At 35.3% G+C, this 25,105-nt stretch overlaps 2 protein-coding genes across 3 annotated transcripts in view; one reads left to right on the top strand and one right to left on the bottom strand.

The window, feature by feature from the left end:
• Positions 1–14,250, top strand: part of LOC150079329 (116 kDa U5 small nuclear ribonucleoprotein component) — a 330,420-nt gene extending 316,170 nt beyond the window's left edge. The window contains exon 23 of the mRNA XM_090383490.1: positions 14,147–14,250. Coding sequence (XP_090239616.1) covers positions 14,147–14,242 — 96 coding nt within the window. The 3' untranslated portion in view covers positions 14,243–14,250. The remainder of the gene's footprint in view (positions 1–14,146) is intronic.
• Positions 14,251–14,348: 98 nt separating this feature from the next.
• The window catches only part of LOC150079328 (uncharacterized), a 486,833-nt gene continuing 476,076 nt past the window's right edge, over positions 14,349–25,105 (bottom strand). For both annotated transcript variants that reach the window (XM_090382736.1, XM_090382738.1), the window contains one exon: positions 14,349–14,447. In XM_090382736.1, the coding sequence (XP_090238862.1) occupies positions 14,415–14,447 (33 nt within the window). In that variant the 3' untranslated portion in view covers positions 14,349–14,414. The remainder of the gene's footprint in view (positions 14,448–25,105) is intronic.

The raw sequence follows: 25,105 nt of genomic DNA, 5'->3' as shown, positions 1-25,105 counted from the left end.
TACCACTGTATCATCCACCAACAGATTAAATACTAAAAGTGTTATGGACATAGCTTTTGAAATCGTGAATTCCATCAGAGGACAATCTCTTCAAAGGGGACTTTTCAAAATGCAACTCGATGAAAATGAACCGGATCTGGTATTACACACAAATGTGAGGTGGTTGATTTGGAGTAAGTTTCTACAGAGATTTCGATATTTGCTGAATGAAATTAAAAAATAAAATTGTTGACCAAAGGGGAGATGATTATCAGCAGCTACAAGTTACAGAGTGCTTGTGTGGTTTGGCTTGTTTGGCAGATTTTACCAGTAAATTAAGTGATCAGAATTTGGAATTACAAGGAAAAAATAAAAATGTGGGTGACACGATTAGTAGTATTTCTGCATATAAATATCAGTGGCAATGGCTAAGGATCTTAAGAAAAAAATTCGATCATTTTGCAAATATGCAAGATCATTTGTAAAAATATTATTTATCATCATTATTATTATTAGCCGTATGGTGCAAGGATGTTGTTGTTGTTTGGTTTTTAGGAGCATTAGCAACTAAGGCCATATTGCTCCGGAGATATGCGGTGGTCATTCCCTGACCTTTCTGCATCCTCCGTATTTAGTGATCACGGGCTTGAACTGCAGTCTAATCAAGAAGCATGTGCTATGCACTGCTGCTCCTACCCACCTGGCTACGGAGGCGGCATGATGCAAGGAAGCCTGAGGCTTATGCTGCACCAGCCAAAAAAAATTTACCCTGTGTGTGAGAGAGAGAAAGTAGAAGGAAAATCACCAAGAAAGAGAAGAATGATGATATCCAGCTCAGGACCCTGGGTGTGCCAAGCCCATACTCACCAGATGTTGATATCCTGTTTTTGAATTTAATAGTGAGAAATATGTTTCTGAAATTAAGAAAGTTGTGGATATTTTGAAACCAGATTCAGTGATTTTAAAACAATTGAAGAAACATTTTTTAATGTATTTCTTATCCATTTAATGTCGACTTAGATACGAAACAAATTGCAGAAAAAAATTGCTGAGATTTTTCACATGGAGAAAATATTACTTGAAAATGATATTATTACATTTCGAAACGATATCTTCCTAAAAGCCAGACCATCAGAAAAAGACATTTGGAAATATGTTTGCCGAGAGAAGTACCCAAATGTAAAAAAAATGCTGTCAAATTTAGAAATTCCTGTTTTGGTTCCACATATCTATGCAAATCGGCCTTATATCGTATTTGAAACAAACAAAGAGATGAAGAATCGCTGTACTCTTATGGACTTGCATACAGAAGATTCTTTATTGTTGGCCTTATCACAGTATATCCCTGATTTTGAAAGCTTGGTAGATGACATGAAGACACAATCTTCACATAAATTAAAAATTTTAAATAAGAATTCTGAATTGTATTTAATTTTAAAATTTATAAACAGCAATTTTCAATGTGTTGATTAACTTTTTTAACCATGTGCAATGAAATTCTTGAGATGGTAGATCGCGGCACATTTTGAAGAAAAAAAAGTAGGTTGCGTCACAAATTAAGTTGGCCACCCCTGGTATAGACCTTTTTCCCAGCTAGTGTGCACTTGGTCCATTGATGGAAGTCCCTGAAAACACAAAGACCATGACCTCTTTAGATGTTTTGGACAATTGTGTACTACTTGCCCTGTGGCAGTACTTTGGAAATAGGCCATGTTAGTATGGGCACAACAATGCTTCATGCCATACAATGAAGGTCATACATTAGCTGGTCAAGGCCTAAAGTCCTCATTGAACATCTGTTGGACAAATTGGAGAATGATTGGGCTGCTTCCAAAATGGCTAATTGTCTACCTGAAGTTGGCAGAAAATATACCCATGAGGGGATTGAGGCTGTGATGTAGGCAAAAGTAGCTCTGTTTCTGAATTAAAAGACTTCTTGTACATTCAAACTGGTTATAGCATCATTGAATTGACTGCAATATGACATTATAACAGAGATTGACATATTTAAAATTAATCATTAAAAGTGAATTACTTCTTGGGGTATTTTTATTCCTGTTTAAACACATTAAAAGAGTTTTGTTGACATCAGTATATTCTGAATTATGTATGTGCTTCATTTTGTTACAGTTCCTTGGTAATTTTTGTTTTGAATTCCAAAGTGTGTACACTGTTAAGTTTGATAAGTTAAAATCAGGGGCAACAACAACAGATTTCTTCTTCCCATTTTCTATTTCTGTAATAACTTTCATTTTATCCTCTACACTTTTTACTTAACATTAATTTTAAAATTACTGTACTATAGGCGTAAAAATCACATCTTAATCTCTGCAGCAGGATGGTAGAAACACTGGAATTCAAAATGAAAACAGTGTTCTCAAGCAGAAGGTATCATCCTCTGCATGTGGATGATATTAAATGCTTGAGTAGAGTTTTCATGTTCTCAAAAAGTAAATTCTGAAGATCATTAATTTCTTTTTAGCAAACATGCATCTGTTCTCAGTGCAGTGGTAAAAAAGCCATAAGGAGTGGTTAAGTTACATAAAGCCTCCCATGGACACAATATAGCATCATTAAGAGCAATGTCACATCATAACCTACGACTAGGTTTTGTGACCTCCTACATAAAGGAGCTGCATATACACTGGTGTTCAAAGAAAGTGCATCCCTAGGAATTTCGCATTTCTAACCCTTTTTCATGATGATATGTTACATTAATGACTAGCATCACAAATAGAAATATAAATAAAATATATTTATTAATAGTTAAGGCAATGCTAAGTAATATTTGACAGGTACCTCAAAATATTCCAAAATGAGCATTTGCAATCTTTATACAACAGTCTTGGTAAACATGACAATTATGGCTGAAATGTTATCAGAAGCCCTCACAATTTGCTTCAGTTTATCATTTTAAATGGAAAACAAAATGAAAAGTTCACCAGGTGCAAACTAATATTTAGTTGAACTACCTCTGGCCATAATGGCAGCAGTATACCGTCGAGGCATTGACAAGATCAATTTCCGAAGATAATCAACTGATAGTTCGTGGTTCCAAACACAAATTATGGCTTCTTGAAGTTCACGAAGGGTCTTTGGTTTCTTTCTGGCAACTGCAGATTCCACACTATGCCAACAGTTCTCTATAAAATTCAGGTCCGGGCTGTTTCTTGGCCAGCTAAAAGTTGTAATGGACCATTCTTCCAACCATTTTTTCACCTGTAACAAATGTAAACACATTACTGTTGAACATCTAATGCAGAAATGAAGCTAAAATAACTACAGAAGTGCCTGCTTACTCTTCGGCCAATGACAAGGAGCAGAGTCATCCTGAAAGATGCAGTTACTTTGCAGGTTGAAAAGGTCTCTAATGGTTGGCAGCAATTTGCCTTCCAATATAGCCAGGTATCCATTGGCATTTATGGCACCTTTTATAAACTGCAGGTGACTTACTCCGCGATACGAAATGCATCCCCATATCATTTGGCTGGTAGGGAATTTCAACTGTAGACACCATACAGTCTGGATGGTATTCTTCACCAAGTCTATTGCGAATTGTGTGTGTCCTATCAGAGCCATGTAGGTTGAATTTCTTCTCATCCAAGAAAATAACTTGACTTCCACTGCTTGGGGTCCATTTGACATTGTCCTTACACCAAATTAATTGGGCCTTTTTCATTTTTTGTGTGAGGAGAGGCTTCTTATTAGGTTGATGGGCTACAAGTCCATTTTTGAGCAGGTGTCTTGTGACTGTTACTGCACTTGCTACCACTCCTGTATGTTCTTCCCATTCTCGTTTTAGCTCAGACGAAGAAGCTTTAAGGTTTTTAAGGCATAAGTGCTTCAAAAAAAACACGGTCCTGTTTTGGCATAGACTTGTTTCCGTCCGGTTCCTATCAGCAAAACCAGTATTCTTGAGTTTGGAAAGAAATCTACTCACTGTCTATAAGCAATATGGGAAAAACATCCTTCCTCATGTAAGGCAACAGTAGCACTCTTTCTTCATGGTGTCAACTGCATGAACTTTCCATCCTGACACAAGCAAGAAATAACTGCAGCTCTTGCTTATATAGCTGAAAGTAACAGCTGATGCAATATTATGTCGTCATCTACACATGTCAATCTTATCTGCAGTCTGTAAGAAATATTGCCATATACTTACTTTATTCGGACGGCAATTACAATTTTAAGGGGTGATGCACTTTCTTTGAACACCAGTGTATACCGCTTTCTTCAGTTTATTGTGCAATGTAATAAAAATGTCACAATGTAAAGTTTTAAAAGAAAGAGCAGAAATAATTGAATTAAAAAGTAGACAGTGGATCTTAAACAGATTTTACTGTAATATATCACTAGCTGAAATGAAAAAGTGACTATAAAAACTGGGGTTGAATTATATGGCAAATTGCTGGTCAGTTGGACTCTATAGTCAACTTATGGAAAAATTAAAGTAAATTATCCAGGTACAGGACCTTACACTTATTAACACTGTATTGTGCTACTTTTTTTGTGTGTGTTTAAGCCAATTTCCATCCAAAGCTTTTTGATCTCACATGTGATAATGATGAAAGTATATCAAATTAGCTCTGTGCAGTAAATGGTGAAAGAAGCAGTAAGCTTTCTTTACAGTTTATTGCACAGCATATGCAGCTCCTTTTTGTAGAAGATCACAAAATCTACAAGCACAGATTGATGTGCCATCACTTTTATAGATGCTATATGTGTGCAAGTGAAGTTTTTGATGTTTTGTTACCCATGGCAATAATGAAAGTTTATCAAATCCAATAACTAGCTGCGGGCAACCCCATTTATAATCTTGGTATATTTGGAACAATAGCCATTTATAACCAATTCTTTTATGTACTATCCCACAATGATCCAGTTTACACAGAAGCCCATTCACTGGGGATTTATCAACAGCCACTGTTTTAAAAACTCAAAAAAAAAAAAAAAACTAGGTCAGTTAAGATATGATTTCCTGATCCCCCGAACCTGAACTAATTAGTGTCATAAGGAAGGGCAGCTCATGATGCTTTCCACTTTTTTTTCTTTTGAATAAAGTGACATCTTGTATATCATTTCATACAACTAATTGAACTCTAAACAGGTTAAATAATTACCTAGTCTATCTTTAGATACATCCTTTGTAAACTGGAGAGATGTTTATATATCTCCATTCTACAGGTGTCATTTGAGTCCACTTATATTCTCATTATACTAGATATATGTTTCTGACATCTCCCCCACTTTAATATGATAACTTCTCTGTTTCAAAATTGTCTCATTTATAATATATTTATATTAAAGACCTCTCGTTGCATAAAAGAATTTTAACTTCTTATTGTATGAAATTATTTGCTTTAATTTTTAGTAAATCTCTTATTAAAGTTTGATTGCTTATCCTAGTATATCTTGATGTTGGCTTTCACTTTCCTGCCATGCTCATTGTATTACAGACGCTGCTGTAATACAATAATACATTGTAATACAATGATACAGGTTTTTAGGTCATTAGTTCCAGTGGCTAATGTGATACACCATGTCCTCAACATATCACCACATGAAGTAAAGGGAAAGTTTTATAAGAATGGAGTGGCCAAGTGGTTGGCCCATTTCAGCCAGTTTCTTGCTCCCACCACTGCTTGTACTTGACAACCCCAGTGAGGAAGCTCAGTCTTGTTGCAGGTACTGAATTTGAGGCACTTGGATCTTATTATCTGAATAGCAAAGGGCACGGGCCAATTCCTTTGGCACTCTGTTCTTCAGATATGAGAAGCAGAGTGGCAAAGGCTGTGATATGGGTATTCAGATTATCAAATATATAAACTGTAATAGGACACCCACATGGTGTATATTGCATTGCACTAGGATTGATAACTTAAATATCCATATCACAAATACCACTATGACAAACACTACAAGAATTGCATTAGCAGCTGGATGTAGACCATGTTACAAAGATGCCCATCAGGTTATACTACAAATGAGGAGATATTCAGGGAGAGGAATGCCACAAGTTTATCAAATTCTGGCAGGGATCTAAATGATTTTGTAATAAATGGGGGCAAAGTGGAGGAGAAATTGTTGAAGTTAAACATAAGAAAGGCACCTGGGGTGGATGGGATCTATCCAGTTGCATTAAAGGAGGCAGCAAAGAAAGTAAGCAAACCCTTAGCCATAATTATGAGAGCTTCCTCAGAGGAGGTCCCTATGGACTGGAGATGTACAAATGTGACCCCGATCCACAACAGAGGATCAAAAGTTGACAAGTAACTGCAGGCATGTTAGTTTAACTTCTATTCCAGGGAAATTAATGGAGGCACTGGTTAAAGAAGCACTGCAGGATCATCTAGACAAGACTGCAGTTATAGTTCACATACAGCATGGGTTTGTTAAGGGGAAGTCTTGTCTGACCAATTTGATTGGATACTATGATGTAGCCACAAAGGAACTGGATGCAAAAAATAATTTTGATATCATATACTTGGATTTTAGGAAAGATTTTGATACTGTTGTACATGGAAGACCACTGTACAAATTGGAGCAGCATGACATTAACGGCAAATTGCTGCTATGGATAAAAGGATGATTGAGTGGGAGAAGACAGAGTGGTAATCAATGGACACTGCTCTTCATGGAGTCCCCCAGGGTGTTGGGTCCATTGTTGTTTTTTGTGTTTATTAATGATATTGATGAAGGTATATTAGGCTTAATATCTAAGTTTCTAGACAATACAAAGGCTGGCAGAATTGTCAATGACACTAATGACAGTATGCTACTGTAACAGGATCTAGAAAAATTGAGCAAATGGGCTGAGAGGTGGCAACTCAAGTTGTAAACTTTAGTTGCCACCTCTCATTGACAAATGTAAACTACTGCATATGGATAGCAGTAACCCCAGAATAATGTATCAACTGGGTGGTAGAGAATTAAAAAGACCTGGGGGTAATTGTGCAGTCAGATATGAAGTTTTTTGAGCAGTGCAGATTCTACAAGATTAGCTCATGGTATTGTTTTGTTTGTGATTTTGTGGTGCAAAAGCTGCTTCGGCTATATTGTGCCAGCTCATTGTGTCTTGTCAATGATGTACAGGAATTTTTCTAGCAGGGATAAGAGGAAATTATCCCCTTGTATAAGGCAGTGGTCCTTGAGTACTGTAAAGATCTGGAGGCCTCATTTGAGGAAGGATGTACAGCTGCTGGAATGAGTATAGAGAAGGGCAACAAGATTGGGAATGGAACAAAGAGTTGCTCTTACAAAGAAAGGCGTAAGTTCTGCAAATTGCAGTGTCTGGAGACCAGGCACCTGTGAGGTGATCTGATTGAGGTGTATAAGGCCTTGAATGGTTTGAGCAAGCTCAATGCTGATGGGATTCTTCCTGATGCCCAGTTTAATCGCCTGAGGGGACAAATTCAAATTGAGGAAAGACAGTTGTAGAATAGATGTGCGGAAATTTGACTTTAGCTAGCAGGTGGTTGATCGCTGGAACAAACTTCCATCTGTTGTTGTAGAAGTTGACAGCTTAAATAAATTCAAGCCAGAACTAGACAAACATTTGGAGTTAATGGATGGGTGAAATGGGGAGGTTTTTTTTTTTATTTATTTTTTTTTATTTTGGGTTGATGGGCTTGCTTTCTTGTATCATATACCTACACTAATGCTAATTTAATCCTTCTTAATTCTGATATTATTATAAATAACCAATGATCACGATTGAAAGTGGAGGAATATCATAATAAAAAACTTCTTTGCTTATATTAACAGTAAAAGGAAGGGGATGAATCACACTGGGACACTTCATGTCAGGGATTTAATTGTTGATGACCCTGAATAGGTATTTTTCATCTACATTTATATATCAGGAATTCTTTAGGGAAGGGTATGCTATAAGATTATCAAACTCTAATGTGGAGCTAAATGATTTTGCGATTACTGAAAGGAATGTGGAAGAGAAACTGTTGAGGTTAATCATAAAAAAAGGCAACTGGGGTGGGTGGGATCTATCCAATTTTATTAAATGAGGCAGCAAAGGAGGTAAGCAAACCCTTAGCCATAATATGAGAGCATCCTTGAATTCAGGGGACATCCCTGTGGATTGGAGATGTGTGAATGTACAGGTAACCCTCATATAACACGGTAGTTTGGTTCCTACAAAATCTCGTGTAATGTGAAACCGTGTTATATGGGACTAAGAACCAGTACAAAAATGGGGGGTTACAAAAATACACAGTTTTTTTTTTTTTTTTTAAATAACTATAGGTGACTTAAATAGTAATAACTGAACAAATGTCTTACCTTACAAACTGTGATACTTATACGTCAGATAATGTACGTTCATTTAATTTTCTTCTTCATCGCTGCTAAGCACAATCTCTTCTGTAGCATCTAGATTTCGTGAACCTTCTGCACTCTTTAAGTAACAATCTGCACGCTTTGAAGTCACAATTTTTTATGGTCTTAAACAAGCACAAGTTCAATAGCACAGAATCAACCAGGGATCTCCTAACAAAATACAGTGGACCCCTGCTTAGATATAAAGTGCAAATTTAATTTTATTACCTTACCAATTAACAAAGTTAAATGATACGTGAAAATTCGAAGAATATTTTCCAGTTAGCAAAATAAAAATAAATTTACGCTTATGTACATAGCTTAATTAATACATACAGTAATATCTTCTGTTCACTGACTTTTTTTTTTTTTTTTGGTTGTAAAATTTAAAACAGTAAAATTGATAAGCTTGTTGGTTTGTTATTTGGTTTTTAGGAGCATTAGCAACTAAGGCCATATTGCTCCAGGGATATGCGGTGGTCATTCCCTGACCTTTCCGCATATTTGGTGGGCACGGGCTCGAACCCCGGTTTAATCAAGAAGCGTGTGCTACACACTGCTGCTCCTGCCCACTGGGCTACGGAGGCACCAAAATTGATAAGCAATTAATAACAAAGAACATTGCACGCACAAGTGAGATACAGAGTAACGAGTTTTTGAAAATTTGTTTTTTATGATTGAATATTTAATGGCAGGGGAAACACATTTCACCATAATAACGCGAAAACCCACAGAATTTCAGCTATTGGTACTATAGCAAATGCAAGAAGATCGAGTTTACTACCAGTTTATAATTGATTGCACTAACAGAAAAAACCAAAAAACCAGAAACTGCAAATTGCTTTTGTTTTCTGATCTCCAGAAATGTGCTTTAGAAAAGTATCATGAAGACAATAACGACTAGTGAGTCAACAGCAGGGATTCACAAAAGAGAATGGAAACATTGAAAATTACATCATAATAGCAGGGTTTTCCCAGTATAAAAGCTCAAAAATACCGTGTTATGCAAGATTTCCCATAATTCTCAAATTGTCTTAGAGCGAAACCCTGTTATATAAGTACTGTGTTGTTGAGATTATCACAATTTATTAGTCGTGTTAGAGTGAAACCGTGTTGTAGAAGTACCATGTTATACGGGGGTTGCCTGTATAACAAAACCACAACGAGGAATCAAAATGCGACATCAGTAATTACAGACCTTTTAGCAACTTAATGCCTGTTCTGGAGAAAATAATGTAGTCACTGGTTAAAGAAGTAATGCAGGACCATTTAGACAGGAATACAGTTATACTGCAGTCACAACTTAAGGGGCAGTCTTGTCTGACTAACCTGATTGGATCCAATGATGCAATAACAAAGGAACTGGATGCATAAAATAATTTTGATATCATATATTTGGATTTCAGGAAGGCTTTTGATACTGTTGCACATGAAAGATTGCTGTACAAACTGGAGCATTATTGTGGCATTGAGGGAAAGTTGGCTAAAGGGATGGTTGAGTGGAAAACTTGTTGTTTTGTAAAATTATAAAGTGTGCCAGGTCAAGGGTTAAATCTGAACCTGAAAACAAACAAAACAACAACAAAAAAAAAAGCCCAAAGTAATAACTCCTGTATTAAACTATATTGCCATGATTTCAAAATGCTATAATATTACAGTTTAAATGAAGTTTTATTTTATAAAATAATTTTAACCTCTCTAATATACTGTAAAGTTCTTCAGTGATTTTTTTTAATGGATGATGAGTACTTTTAGGAAATTGAGTATACGGAGTTATGCAAAGCCATTAGAAAGAGACTCAGAGAGGACATAAGAAGATTTAACACAAGAAAAGTAGAACAAGCATTAAGGGAAAACAAAGGATTTAAATCAGCAGGAATGAGCAGTGATACTGAAACTGAAGAATAGCGATGGTGTACTTATAAACAGCAGAGAAGGCATAATTCAAATAGCAGAAGACTACTACAGAGAATTATACAAGGAGCGATGGAATGATACCAGCAGCGGGGAAGATGGATTGCAAAGTAGCAACACATACGACATACCCGATGTTTTTCCTGATGAGGTAGAACATGCATTGAAGAATCGGAAAGCCCCGGGGAAGATGAAGTTACTGTAGAGTTGTTAAAATTGGGAGGAAGAGACAACACAAAAACTGGCAAGGCTCTTCACAAAGTGCATTAGAAAAGGTGTGATGCCTAAGCAGTGGAATAATGCAATCATAGTTTTGCTGCATAAGAAAGGAGATAAATCAGAAATTGGAAATTATAGACCAATTAGCTTGTTATCCCACAAATACAAGTTGTTCACACGGGTCATTACTAACAGATTAGAAAGAATACTTGATGAGAATCAACCGAAAGAGCAAGCTGGCTTTAGGACAGGATTCTCAACTATGGATCACCTTCACGTAATATCACAGCTAATGGAGAAAGCAAATGAATATAAAACACCATTATGCTTGGCATTTGTGGATTATGAAAAGGCATTTGACTCCATACAGCATAAGGCAATGTTTCGGGCACTGGAAAGACAAGGCATAGATACCCCATATATTATGATTTTGAAGAAAATATATGAGGGTGCTACCTCCTTTATTAGACTAGACAAAGACAGTCGCAAATTTAAAATTGAGAAAGGAGTTCGACAACGAGACACAATATCTCCGAAGCTGTTTACTGCTGCCCTTGAGGAAGCTTTCAGAAGATTAGACTGGTCGCAGAAAGGAGTCAATGTGAACGGAGAGTACCTAAACCATTTACGATTTGCAGATGACATTGTGGTCATAAGCCACGATCCCAAAGAATTAGAGGAAAATCTTAATCAGTTATGTGCAGTTAGTAAGGATTTTGGACTAAAGATGAATATGGTAAAACAAAAGTAATGATGAACAAGTATGCCACGAAAAGGGAAATAATAATTGAAGGAGCAGTAATTGAAAAGGTGGAGTCATATACTTATCTGGGATAAGTTATCAGCTGTAATAATGATAAATGGCTGGAAGTCAAGAGAAGGATAAATTTTGGATGGATAGCATTCAGGAAATATAGTCACATACTGAAGAGCAATATCCCAGTTTGTCTGAAACGTAAAATAATGAATCAATGTATACTTCCCACCATGACTTATGGAAGTGAAACTTGGGCACTCACCAAAAGAATGGAAGAGAAGCTGAGAACTACACAGCGGAATCAATGTATACTTCCCACCATGACTTATGGAAGTGAAACTTGGGCACTCACCAAAAGAATGGATGAGAAGCTGAGAACTACACAGCGAAGAATGGAACGAATTATATTGGGAATCAGACTGTTAGATAAGAAGAGAAACACATGGATTAGGCAGCAAACTCAAGTAAAGGACATTCTTATCAAAACTAAAGAACTAAAATGGTCTTGGGCAGGACACATAGCTCGAAGACATGATGACAGATGGACTAAGAAAATAACAGAATGGTACCCAAGAGGAGCTAGAAGAAAACCTGGAAGACGGAGATGGATAGATGAAATTCATGAGTTTTTGGATAGTAAATGGATGGCCAGTGCTCAAAACAGAAGGAACTGGAAAGTTGCTGGAGAGGCCTTCATCCTGCAGTGGATTGAAAATGGCTGATGATGAGTACTTTTAGGAGAAAACATCATATGTAAATTTATATGTGATTGAGCCTGTTTATAATGAATGAATACGTTTCATATCCCCTTGATTTAGAGCTTAATGTTTGTTAAAAGTATACTTTAACAAACTGGTTGTAGTGCCAATGGCTGGGAAATTAAGGAACTCTACATATTAACCCAGTGGTTTTCAACCGGGGTGCCGTAACAACATTCCAGGGGTGCCACATAATTTGGGCTTAAGTTACTTAAATCTATTATTATTTTTTAATTTATATGTTTATTTTATTATAGAAAGGTGTATAGTATCTTTTTCATTTTGTGGTGATCTCTAATTGATGTTTACTTAGTACCTCTATATAAAGAATAAAATTATATACTGTATATATATATAATTTGTATTATGAAATATAATTATATATATATATATATATATAAAGAGAGAGAGAATCGGATATAACAGGCAAATTGAGTAGGGATGCCGCAAAATAAAATAAATTACTTAGGGCTGCTGTTATTAAAAAAAAGTTTGAAAACCACTGTGTTAACCTATTCCACACATAAAACAATAGCCATTATCAAGGGAAACTGGTATATTTTTTTACAAGAAAGTATAATTTTATATAGAATACAATATTAAAATATTTTGATGCTACTTACACACTATGGCTATATTGCATCTATGAGATTTTTTTATTTTTATGTAAAAGGAGAAAAATTGGTTGAAATCATATAAACAAGGTACAAAAACAGTAAGTTTTCAGTAATCTGTGCAGTGCAATTGTCATGGATGTTTTGAGTTTGGCAGAATAGCAGATCTGTTATGACAAAAGAATACAGAATCCATCATAACAACAATAAAATTGTAGCTCAGATTTTTTTTTTTTTTTTTTTTTGCTGAACTAGTCAGATCTAAAGACGATTCACCTTAACATTCTGATGTTGAACGTGCCCTGTGGTGCTTTTTTTTTTAATTAATTTTATTTATTTTTATTATAAAGAGTGGCTCTTAGTAGGGAGAGGTTAAAATCTATCAGTGAGCAGATGACTTTCACAAGCAAAAGTTTGTGATCTTGGGTTAGCCCTCAAAAATTGACTGGTTGCCAATTTTTTGTTTAAATATTGATACAATGTAGGGTGAAGGCAATGCAGCCATTGCTAATGAGTACATTTCAAACTGTGATTGCAGAAGTGGTTATCCTTTATTGGACATTTATGACATTGACAAAACAGGACTTTTTATCTGATGTTACCTTTCAGAGGTGACAGGAATGAATAGAGTAAAGAAAACAGATTGTGTATTGTGGTTCTTTATTGCATTAATAGGGTTGGCAATGGCAGAAGCCATCTGAAGGGATCTGATTGGACTGATGATGACATTGCAATAACAACATGCATGGATGAATGCTTATAGAACAAAAAAAAATGTTTTGCTGATGCTTGACAACTGGCACACTCCTCTCTCTGCCAAATGCTGTAAAGATTTGGCTACTAGACCCAGGCACAATATCAAGTTAAGAATGATATTCCAAGATGGATAATAAAACACCTACTAGAGAAGATAATATAAATTTTTGTGGAAAGTTGGTTTTTCACAAAATAGAAGTGAAACAAGTTTTGATAATGCAGGTATAATGATAGCTGCAAGATGAAAATTTTAAGCATTGATATCATGGATGGTGGTAGTTCAAAGAATGTTTGTACTGCAGATGATGATTAACAGATACAATGTAGGGTGAAGGCAATAATTATACTGCAGCCATTGCTAGTTCCAAAATGAAACAAGTTTCCTATGTGTAATAAGTGAAAACAAATTAACAAGTTTTAGTAAATGGTGTTGTAACTGCAGAAGCTGGCTCATTTTTAGATACAGTTAAGTGTACCAGATAAAATTGAAATGTTGACTGTAATGTTATGATTAGGAAACAATGTAATTTTATGCATGGTTAATTAAGAAATGAGCACATTTTAACTTGTCAATTATGTTTACCTTGGCATTCATGTTGCTTTTGTTTTACAGCTTACTATCTATATATATTTATAACATAATACAATATTTAATGAAGTTACTTTTATAACAAATTTTTCAGGAGCTCATAAGTAGGTTCAGATGTATGTAGTTTCATTATAACAAGGTGCAGCAGTTAACTAATTAAATACAAGTAATAATTGATAATGTGGTGCATTTCTTTCATATTGTTATTGTTTCTGGTTTTCTTTTATAGGGTCTGAGTGAAGATGTAAGCATTAACAAGTTCTTTGATGATCCCATGTTACTTGAACTTGCCAGGCAAGATGTCATGCTTAATTATCCATTGTAAGATAGCCATTCCTGTTTTGTTTTTTTTTTTTTTTTGTATAAAAATAAAGTGTCTATAAAATCCCAGTTTTCAAAATTCATTAATTACAAATTTATTTATAAACATCATTATTAAATATATTTGCAGCAAAGGTGTGTTTGACCCATCTCATACATTTACAATCACTTTCCTCTTAAGATTCTTGAGTTTTCAGCCAGTATGCTTTCTGGAAAAAAAAAAAAATATATATATATATATATTACAAATATGCTAGATGTAACAGTATGAAACTTATCTTAAATTACCGTAATACAGAAAAGGCTTTCTGAATTATACTATTGAGGGGGATTAAAAAAAAAAAAAAAAACCTTTGGACTTCATAATGTAATAGTAAATATCAAAAATTGTTATCATAGCATAATTCACCATCCTGATAATGGGTATGATTTCAGAAACTTGTATAGAGGATACCAGCTGTTATCCTCATGTTTGTTAACTGTGCTTTGATTCTATTAACTGAAAATTATCACAGCAGAATAATAATAATTAAAACACACACACACAACATTGTAATTGGACAATGTTAATGACAGTTATTTTTAATATACTGTATATTAAAAATCTGTTATAGTCAAAGCAATCGATAAATTCAACTAAGAAAAATTATTTTCATTAATTAAAAATTCAGTTTTAATTGCATGTCATTTCCTCAAAGCATATGTATAATGGTGTGGTATTGTACTTGGAAAAGGAAATGACTCATCTTAACCAAAGTTAGTTTCATAGCCCACTAGAGTCCAGGCCCTGCTGTGAAAACAGTGCCACCTCATCGTAAGAGGCTAAGGTAGTTAGTGTGGACCATTGAATCGTGCATCTTGATCAGATTTAAACTTTCAATTAGTTTTAGCAGTATTCCAATTTAACATTGGTAAAGTTTATTTTATTTAGTTTGAACACAAAATTGAATGTTTTTAGTGTGTTTTTGTATGAGTACTGTATTGGGGGGGAGTGCTGTGAGTGTATTTCGTTTCCCAAATGAAGAACTTAAAAAGTGGCTGGTCACAAAGTGTGTGTATTCATCATTTGTAATCATAGTTTTGTAGGTAATGCAGGTAAGTTAATAATTGTTAAGAGACAGCAAAATTTAAAGCTAATGCACATCCAACAATAATTGGAGAAATTGCACCACATTTAACTAAGAATTTTCCAAAAAAAGAAGGCACTTCCTGTTCACTCCATGTGAATGGGAAGAACAGCAGCTAACTAGTATCATTAACTTATGTTGAACAAGTCAATGCCTCAAAAATGCACAATCAGATAATGCCGATTTGTGGAACAAATTCGAACAATTGAAATACCAAAAAATTTAACAAGATTTTCCTCTGACACTTACCTTTTTGCTTTTAAACATGTGTTTAACTTTTAAAATGTACTTGTCATCAACCTCAACATATAAGGCAATTAAAGAAAAAAATTCTTACACATTCCCAAAGAAAGTTAAAAAAATTAAATGTCACAGGTGATTATAATTGAGGTACAGTCCAAGTATTTTTTTTTAAAAATTGGTTTTCCAAAAGTTAACAAGAAAAGTGCTTCACTCTCAATTGATGATATTTTAACATTTAAAACTAGTAGGTTAATTAATGTGAGGTCAATAGTAAATGATCCAACCACGAAAAACAGCACGTGTTTTTTGTATCCTCCATATTTTCCAAATGTAAAGATGTCTGTATAGCCTGTATCATGCTTCACTTCAGACCAATTATATTTCCATACTGTAAATGTGTTAAAAAAATCAAGAAGTGAATTGGGACTGCATGTGATAAATGTTGTTACAGACAACAGTGCAATTAATAGCTCAATGTTCAAAAATGTTTCAGAAGCATCCTTCTCTCAATGTTGCAGTTGCCCACATGATAATGAAACTGCACTGTACTTATTTGATCCAGTAAACATATTAAAATGTGTAAAAAAAATAACTCGTTTAAGCTTAAACAAGGTAAATGTTTTAATTTTATTCTTGATTTCCACAACTCCAAAATAATACAAAATTGGTAATTTGTCATTATGGCACGTTTACAACTTATAAAAATAAAATACAGTCAAATATTATGTGCAAAGAGCTCATATCCTCGTAATATTGAGAGACAAAAAGTATCAAATGGTTAAAAAGATGTGGGATTTTATCTCGTGACAAAATATATAATGTCCTTATTTCAGAGATATTTCAATCCTTTTCACGTACATGCCTTGCATTATATAAAATGACAATTTATATATTTAACTGTTTTAAATCATAGTACATTCTATTGGGTTAGTTTTGTCGTTAGGTGAAACTGCTGAATTTTTACAAAGTATCCATGAGATTATCAAGTTTTCATACTCAGTTATAAATGTTTTTATTGAAGGAAACAGTGTTTGGTTTATTTTGACAATTCTGACAGTGGCCAATATTAAAAATAGATAACTAGAAGCCTTTAAAACATAATTATATCATGGCTTATCCAAAAAAAAAAAAAAAAAAATTCATATTTGAGTCTGTTTTCATCTGGATTCATTTTATGTTAATATGCTGTCTGTGATTCTACACTAGAGACATTGCTAAAATCACTATGGCTTAATGCTTAAAAAACTAGACAATGTTGATGTTAAATAATGGTGATTTTTTGTTGTTAAAGATGAAGGGTGCCAAAATGTGTTGCATAACAGTGTTCCTTCCCTTTTCACCACTGTTGGCAATACAATAACAAAAAAAGAAGAGACCATCCGCATATGATTAAAGCTATGGCTGTTAATATATAGTACAATCAAAATTTGTTTTTCTATTCAGTTTGCTTCATCTAAATTTGCTTGTTTTTGTGAAATACTTAGAAAGTATTTATATAATCAGACCCCACGTCCAAATCAGTGAGGTTCTTGTAATCTGTTAGTAGTAGTAATAGAGGCATGTGATGCAAGAAAGCAAGTGTATAAGCTTATGTAGCATCAGCCAAAAAAAAAAAAAAAAATCCAATTTCACACAATTCTCTCTAAAAGTTTGTCCAGTTCCTCCTTGAATTTATTTAAGCTGACAACTTCCACAACAACAGATGGAAGTTTGTTCCAGCAATCAACAATGTGCTGGTTAAAGGCAAATTTCTGCACATCGGTTCTACAACTGAATTTATGCCCCCTCAGGTTTGCAATCTGAGCAAGCAGAAGAATCCCATCACAATTCAGCATGCTCAACCCATTCAAGGTCTTATAACACCCCAATCAGATCTCCTTGCAGGTGTCTAGTGTCCAGCCGCTGCAATTTGCAGAACTTAAGCCTTTCTTGGTAAGAGGACTCCCTTCGTTCCCCTCACCAATCTTGTTGCCCTTCTCTGTACACACTCAAGCAACTCTACATCCTTCCTAAAATGTAGAGTTGCTTGAGCATTTACATGGAAGGGCAAAAGGAAGTATTCAATGCACTTGAAGATTCATTGCTGTCTGATAGGGATGATTAAAGTATTTAGTATTAGCAAAATAATAAACATCAGCAAAAAAAGTGTCACCTCCCTTCACCACAATCTCCACAAGGAAAGGTAGAAGTCTATTCCAATAGTCAATCACTTAATAGCTACAGGAAAATTTTTAGACATTATCCTAAAAGTATTCCCTCTCAGTTCAAGTTTATACTCCCTTGTGTATGTATACAACAATGTAGATATACTCACTGTATTTGGTTTACTTAACACTTTTAAAGGGGTGCCTCCATAGCCAGGTGGGAAGGAGCAGCAGTGAGTAGCACATGCTTCTTGATTAGACCGGGGTTCTAGCCCGTCACCACCAAATACGGAAAGGTCAGTGAATGACTACCGCATATTCCCGGAGCAATATGGCCTTAGTTGCTAATGCTCCTAAAAAAAAAACCAAATAACTTTTAAAGCCTTGAGCTTTTAATCAATTTTGCACTGTATTCTTTCAACAGGTCCACATTTTTCCTAAAATGGAGATTCCAAGCCTTTACACAATAGTGAAGATGTGGTTTAACAACCACTTTATACAGCAGAATGCCAACATCCACAATTATTTTGATAGGGGATAAGGTTTTATTGTTCCCCTCTTCTTATCAAATTAGTATTCAATAAAAAAAAACTTCATAAAAGCAGTGTGCAAGAGGGATTTGATTCCACTGTTTTTATGACATCAAATTTTTCTTTTAATGTCAAAGCCTTTATTTTTATTCCTTTGGTTCATCCTTCCAAATTAGAAAATTATAAATAATTTTCTAATTTGTTATTATTAATAAATAATATTTGTAGCATTAAAATAAAACTGCCAAGGAGGGATGAATAATTAGAGCCAATATGGTAGATAGACAAAAATAGTTATTCTTTAAAGAATTACCAAAAATACTAATGGTGATCTACAGAAATAAAGTACAGTACAGCTAGGCCTCGCATGACGCGAGTTCGATTAACGCGATATTCAGTTAACGCTATTTGAAAAATGATACCACTTTTCACTTTACACGATGCAAATTTCCAGTTAACGCGATTTTTTTTTTTTATGTGATAGTTGAAAAAGATCTGAATCGCGCGTTAAGCTTACCGCGAGTCGTACTGTCAATAAACAAACGTTTGCCTGCTGCTCGCCTCGGTGTGTTCCGTCAACCATCGGAAGAAGACGTGTTTGTCTCCTGCTAATAAAGTCAATGCAGACTTGCATTTAAAAATTCAAATTTTTAAATGAGCCAGATGAAAATGTTACCGCGAAGGCGATAACGGTAAAAGAATTAGATGAAATATTTCGTATCGCATAGAACCTCAAACAAAAGGTTTGATGTTCTCTGCGATATTTATTTTGCCAGGGCCCAGAGAAGATTGTTGTCGGCTATCGGAAATTGATTGATGAAAAGAGAAAGTTAACACTGTTCAAATATTTCCGCAACAGTAATTTCTTCATTGTGTATTTTATGACAGAGGTTCTTAAAGTTTCCGCCTTTAATGTCTCAGTAATTTTTTCAAGGCGCACCCAGACCAAAAGAAATACCGAAACTGTGAACTACCTCGAGATAGTAGTTCGCGCGGTGTCCGACAGATGTCGAGTATCGCTGTGTTTCCCTCGAAAATTTATAATATTCCGCGGCGCACAGTTTAAGAACTGCTGTTTTATGCAATAAACATTTAATTCCATAATTATTTTCATTATCTTTTACATTATATACAGTTAAAAAGTTATTTAAAAGGTATTTTTAAAATTCTTCATGGCCATTCCAGAAGGTCAAGGACCAATTATAATTTTCCTATTGGTTACGATATTCAATTAACGCGTTTCCGTTTTGCGCTCGCAGGACGAATTAATCGCGTTAATCGAGGCCTGCCTGTACTATAATTTCAGCTTTCCGATACAGCAGCAATGCACTAACTCAGTGGTTTTCAAACTTTCTGAGCCCACACCTCCTTTGACCTGTAAAATTTTCCTATCGCCTCCCTTGAAGTAAAACATCTTAAACTGTGCAATTTCTTATTTTTAATATGTTAATACAATAATTCAGACTCGTGAAGGTCAAATAACGTAAGAAAATACCCGAACCAATCGCTCATAGGAACTGGATTCCAAAAATACAGTCAGGGAACACTGTGTTCGCTTAGTCAAAAATACCCCAAATATTTTCTATAGTTATTTACATTAATAATACAGATCAAATAGTAGTCGATATCTAATAGTAAAAAAAAAAAAAAAAAAAATCATTCTTAATACATTAATATTTGCCATGGAAATCTTACATCATCCGCAACATACCCGGTAAATTATGGTGCCTCCCCAGGGTGTCGCAACACAGTTTGAGAACTGCTGCACTAACTAATTTAGAACCGTGAGAACTTAATGGCAAACGTTTCACTGTGCTTCATACCATTTATAATTACAACATTTATATTGACAGGTCACACATTCTATATGAATGTATAATATATAACATCCCCAGAACAGAGCTAAGAGCACAGATTGGCCCCCTTCCTAGAGGAGAACACCTGTTCATCATAGAAGAGGAAAATTATAAAGCCTTTACATCTTTCATACAGAAAGTATTCGAAATACTCAGAGCTATCCAAAGAATGGCAATTCAGCCCCCCCCAAGCAATTAAACAATAATCAATAGTTAAAATTGCCCAAGTTTCCCACCACGCCCAAATGATGACTTAAAAACTGTAAGGATAGCAGTATTCTGTGCCCTGACAGAAACCTGACATTACAAAACTCTCCAGGACTACCCTGCCATGTGTAGGAACCTGGGGCTCCACACCAAATAAGTAACCATGTGGGGGGGGGGAGATGTACAGGCAGCTAGGGAAGCAGATGCAATGTAGAATTGAAGACATGATGAATAGGTTGGGCACTGAGTGAACTAGGAATTATGGCAAAAGGGAATAAATGGCAGTTTTGGTGGAAGAGCAAATGTAATTGGCTGAAAGAATACAAGGTTAAAAATAACTTACACTACTTTATATATACTAACAAACATTTACTAAACACTATCACGCCATTCTCCCCTGGCCTGCACAAAAAAAAAAAAAAAACTTGCGGCTAGGCCTGCACCGCAACTGAAGAATAACAGGAAGTTGAGGTGCCCAGAGAATGCAGTGCAGAAAGCAAGAGTCAAATAAATGAATAATAAATAAATAAATAAATGAGTGCTAGAAGAATGAATGAAAGTGCAAGTGTGTGAGAAAAAGAAAACAAACCATAAATGCTACAGTTAAGTACACACTAACCCTAGTTTTAATTAGTATTTAAATTTACATTACACATCATTGCATCCCCCTGGTATGTGCGAAAAAGATGAATGAGTGTGAGTGGAAAAAATAAAAATAAATGTAAAACTTGGGGGGGGGGATATAAAATAAGAAAAAAGTAATAAAAAAAAAAGAATGCTGATTATGAATGAAGTAAATGTGTGTCTCTTCCACCCCTTTGCCTAGTGGATTCCCACTGCCAGCTGACATATCCCACCCCCAGAGCGGGATGGACAGCTTGACCTTACCGGATTCGACACTGCATGGACATAACAATAACAACAACCGACAAAGACATACTGCGGCTTTGCTGCATGTCAATGGCGATCTAAACTGGGTATTCCAACCCGGTTCCCTTTAAAACGCCATCCCAAGGCAGGGAAGGGAGGAGCCTCCCCCCATATTTTGCCTGGTGGAGCTTGTCTCCACTGACCTCTGGGGATGTCTACTCTATCCTCCTTATTCTTCTATCTGTTTTCCCCCAGTCTTCAGTCTCCCCCTCTCTTAATAAACCAATCGAATACACCCCTAAACAATGCCGCCAAATTCCCTTTAAAACGCCATCCCAAGGCAGGGAAGGGAGGAGCCTCCCCCCCCCCCCATATTTTTCCTGGTGGAGCTCGTCTCCACTGACCTCTTTGGGGATGCCTACTCTATCCTCCTCATTCTTCTATCTGTTTTCACCCCAGTGTTCAGTCTCCCCCTCTCTTACTAAACCAACTGAATACACCCCTTAACAATTCCACCAAATTCTAATCAATGTCTAAATTCTACCGACTTCATGTAAACCTCTAAGACAACTAACACTATTTTTTATCTAGCGTATCGCCTCACATGTCTAAATTTAAAAACATCAAAATTTTATTAGGTCTTTTAACACATCTCTCTAGTGTTCAACCCCAGCTAGCGATTTTCTAACAGCAATCCCATAAAGCATTAATGTCAAACGTGTAAATTTTTTTTTTCTTTTTAGATCCTAGCTGCTGAAATCCCAGGTAACTAGGTGGCAGAACCTACCAGAGCAACTTGTTGTGATACTGGACACACACCCAGCTAGCTTCCACGTGATGAGGTATGGGCAACGGCAGGCCCTACTAGGGGCCTGGCAGCTAATAAGCCGGTCAAACAATGGGCACACCACACTGCACAGACATGGCCCACACACTTTCAAGTCTCTGGCTTGACAGTGTACTGTCCTCGATACAGCGAACATACGTGGAGATGGGAGAAATTCCACGTGCCGTCTGATACAAACATACCTTATGTGCTTCATACCTAAACAGCTACTTAATCTCCAACTGGACCTGACAAGCGACCATAAACAGGAAAAAAGATGAATCTCAGATCACTTGCGGCGCCTCTGGCAGGAATCCTGGAATTCAACCAACAAAGGAGAAATAACCAAGAAGTTCTTCCCCTCAGGCAGCTTCACCTTTCCCAAGCCTCCTTCCTGGTACTCACCTGGATTGCAAACAGCCTTTTTATTAACAGGACATGGATCATTCCAGAAAAAACTCAACTCAATGGGTATCGAACCACATCCCTTTTGCCATTGTGGAGATGAGGAGTCCCATGTTATGTATGAGTGCCCCTCCTATGAAAACCACAGGTTACAACTGTTTACTGTAATCCAAGGAACATCCCTCAATCAGGAGCAAGATCTACTAAATGACGGAGATAAATATATAGTGTTCACTTGATTTGCCCAGGCTGTCTTCACCACAAGGCATCTGCTCACTGCTGCTAGGACATTTATCCTAGCAGCATATTTATTTGCATTTATCCTACCCCCTTCGGGGGTAGGATAAATGCAAATCTGTGCTACAGAAACAATACTGCAAACCCTTTATGGGTAGGATTCATGCTGGCACCCAATTTAGGGAACGGGATCACTGCTGACACTCAACTGGGTGCTAGATCAACACACAGGGGCACCTGCCCCTGCGACTTTTAATCTCCTTCCCTACCCCTACTTCGCCTAAATCCACCATGGATTTAGGCAAAGTAGGGATATTATAGTTAAATGGTTAAAAGTCATTGTCTGGCTGTGTAGCTAATTTTGTATAATTAAATTTGCAAATAATGTGTTTGTATAAACACATTATTTGTTTGTGTGTTAATTATGTGTTTGTATAAACACATTATTTGCAAAATTCACAAGTGATGCAGTTTTTTTATCTTCCACTGTGTATGGATATTTTGTTAAGAGGGAACAAAAAAAAAAAAAAACTTAAATTTGTTAGGTTGTGTGTTGCTGGTGGGAAATATGGCTTTACATAGTACTAAAGATTTCAAAATATAAGAGTATTGAAGCCCAGTTTGTCCTACTTTTAATAATATTGCTTAAATAAACACAAGTGTGAGGGGAAGAAGCAAGTGATAAGTCAAATTAGATAAAAATATAAATTTAAGATTTAAAAATATAAGAGCATTGAAGCCCAATTCTTCCTAGTTTAAATATAAAATATCTTCTCATACGTTTTTATAGGAAATTTCTTCACCCAACACTCACATCAAATGTATCCGGTTAATACAAATCTAAATTAATAAATGATTTAAGTGATATTATCCATACTAAAAGATAGTTAATTTTTTTACATAGTTCAAATAAAACCATAAAACTAATCTTTCATTCAGTTCCCAATGTCTACTTACTGCCACCAAGGAAGAGCAAAGTGTAGCTGATGCACATCAAACCACCAAAACTAAACCCACCAGCAATAAGACTAGAAATCGAAGGCAATTGTCAAACAATGTTAAAATATCCAAGACTAAACTTCTTTATATGTGGCTAGGTTATTTCGGTTATGAATGGTGGTCACAAGAAGTAAAGTGATGCATTTAACAATACCCACTCTCTTATAAATCAGATTATTTATTCCATGCTTACAATTTTCAGGAATTTTTATCGTTTATACGGTCTGTAAGAACATTCATTCTTCTTATTCCATTCTGTTATTTATAATTTGTCTTATCATCATTTTAGTGTATATAATACATTTTTAAATTTTATTTTAAACTTTGGATATTAAGTATTTGTCTTTTAAGTTCATTGTCATCTCGTCCATGTGTTTACTCTGTTTCACATCAATTTTAAATAAATCATGTTGATACATTTATTCTGTTTACCGTGTTGCTTTCGGACCTGGTCATGTCATGGTAACACTTTTACTTTATGCTCACTAGTATGCACAATAACTATCACCCAACCTCCTATATTACACATTTCCTTCTTCAGTTTTTTGTTCGAGGCGCATTTTTCCCTTGTTCATAAAATCACGTTCCTATCTTCATTTACCTCGGTTATTATAACATGTTGTCCCCTCTGTTACTGATTTATTTCCCTTTCACATAAAAACAGATAAAATTCAGAGATTAGCTTTTAAAATATCACAAAAAATAGTTAGGATAACATTAGATGGTAGAATTGTTAGTAAGAATAAATATTTTAATAAACTACAAAAACCTCCGAAATAAAGTTAAAAGATATCTTCATTCTAATGATTGGAATTACCTAAAGTCAGTTATTGAAATTAGGAAGCATGCATTAGAAAAGGAAATAAATACAAGACACATGAACAAAATACAGTGTCTAATTATGGCTAAAAATAGATTTGTTGTTCCAACGGAGGATAACATGCTTCTATAGTAGAGACAATATGACACATAATGAAGAAGGGGTGGACGGTATAACTCGAAACATGCAACATGATGTAACGGAAATAACTACACTACAAAATGACATATTTAATAATACAGATGCACGGGGAAATAATTTGAACCTGAATGTCGTAAATTTATCCGCGTACAATTTATTCATGGTTCCAATCTCCTTAACAAAGGTCTTAATTACAACCTGCCACCTATATGTTTCCCAAAAAAAAAAAAAACCCACAAATAGTGAAATTTGAATATGGTCTAAGAATAGGGAAGAATTAATTCAGCAGATAAATAATGTCTTCAATAGTTCAAAGGATCCTAATATTCCCAAATATCAAAACAAGAAAGAATCAGGTTACGAAAACTAAGGAAAAATTATAATATTGTAATACAAAGAGTGGATAAAGGAGACACTGTGGTTGTCTTAAACAAGGAAGATTATATTGAGAAATTGAGGAAT

The sequence above is a fragment of the Mastigoproctus giganteus genome, chromosome 10, assembly GCF_048544385.1.
Source record: "Mastigoproctus giganteus isolate SK-2022 chromosome 10, ASM4854438v1, whole genome shotgun sequence".
NCBI lineage: Eukaryota > Metazoa > Arthropoda > Arachnida > Uropygi > Thelyphonidae > Mastigoproctus > Mastigoproctus giganteus.
The sequence above is the reverse complement of the archived record's forward strand: the minus strand, read 5'-3'. Positions and strand labels throughout refer to the sequence as shown.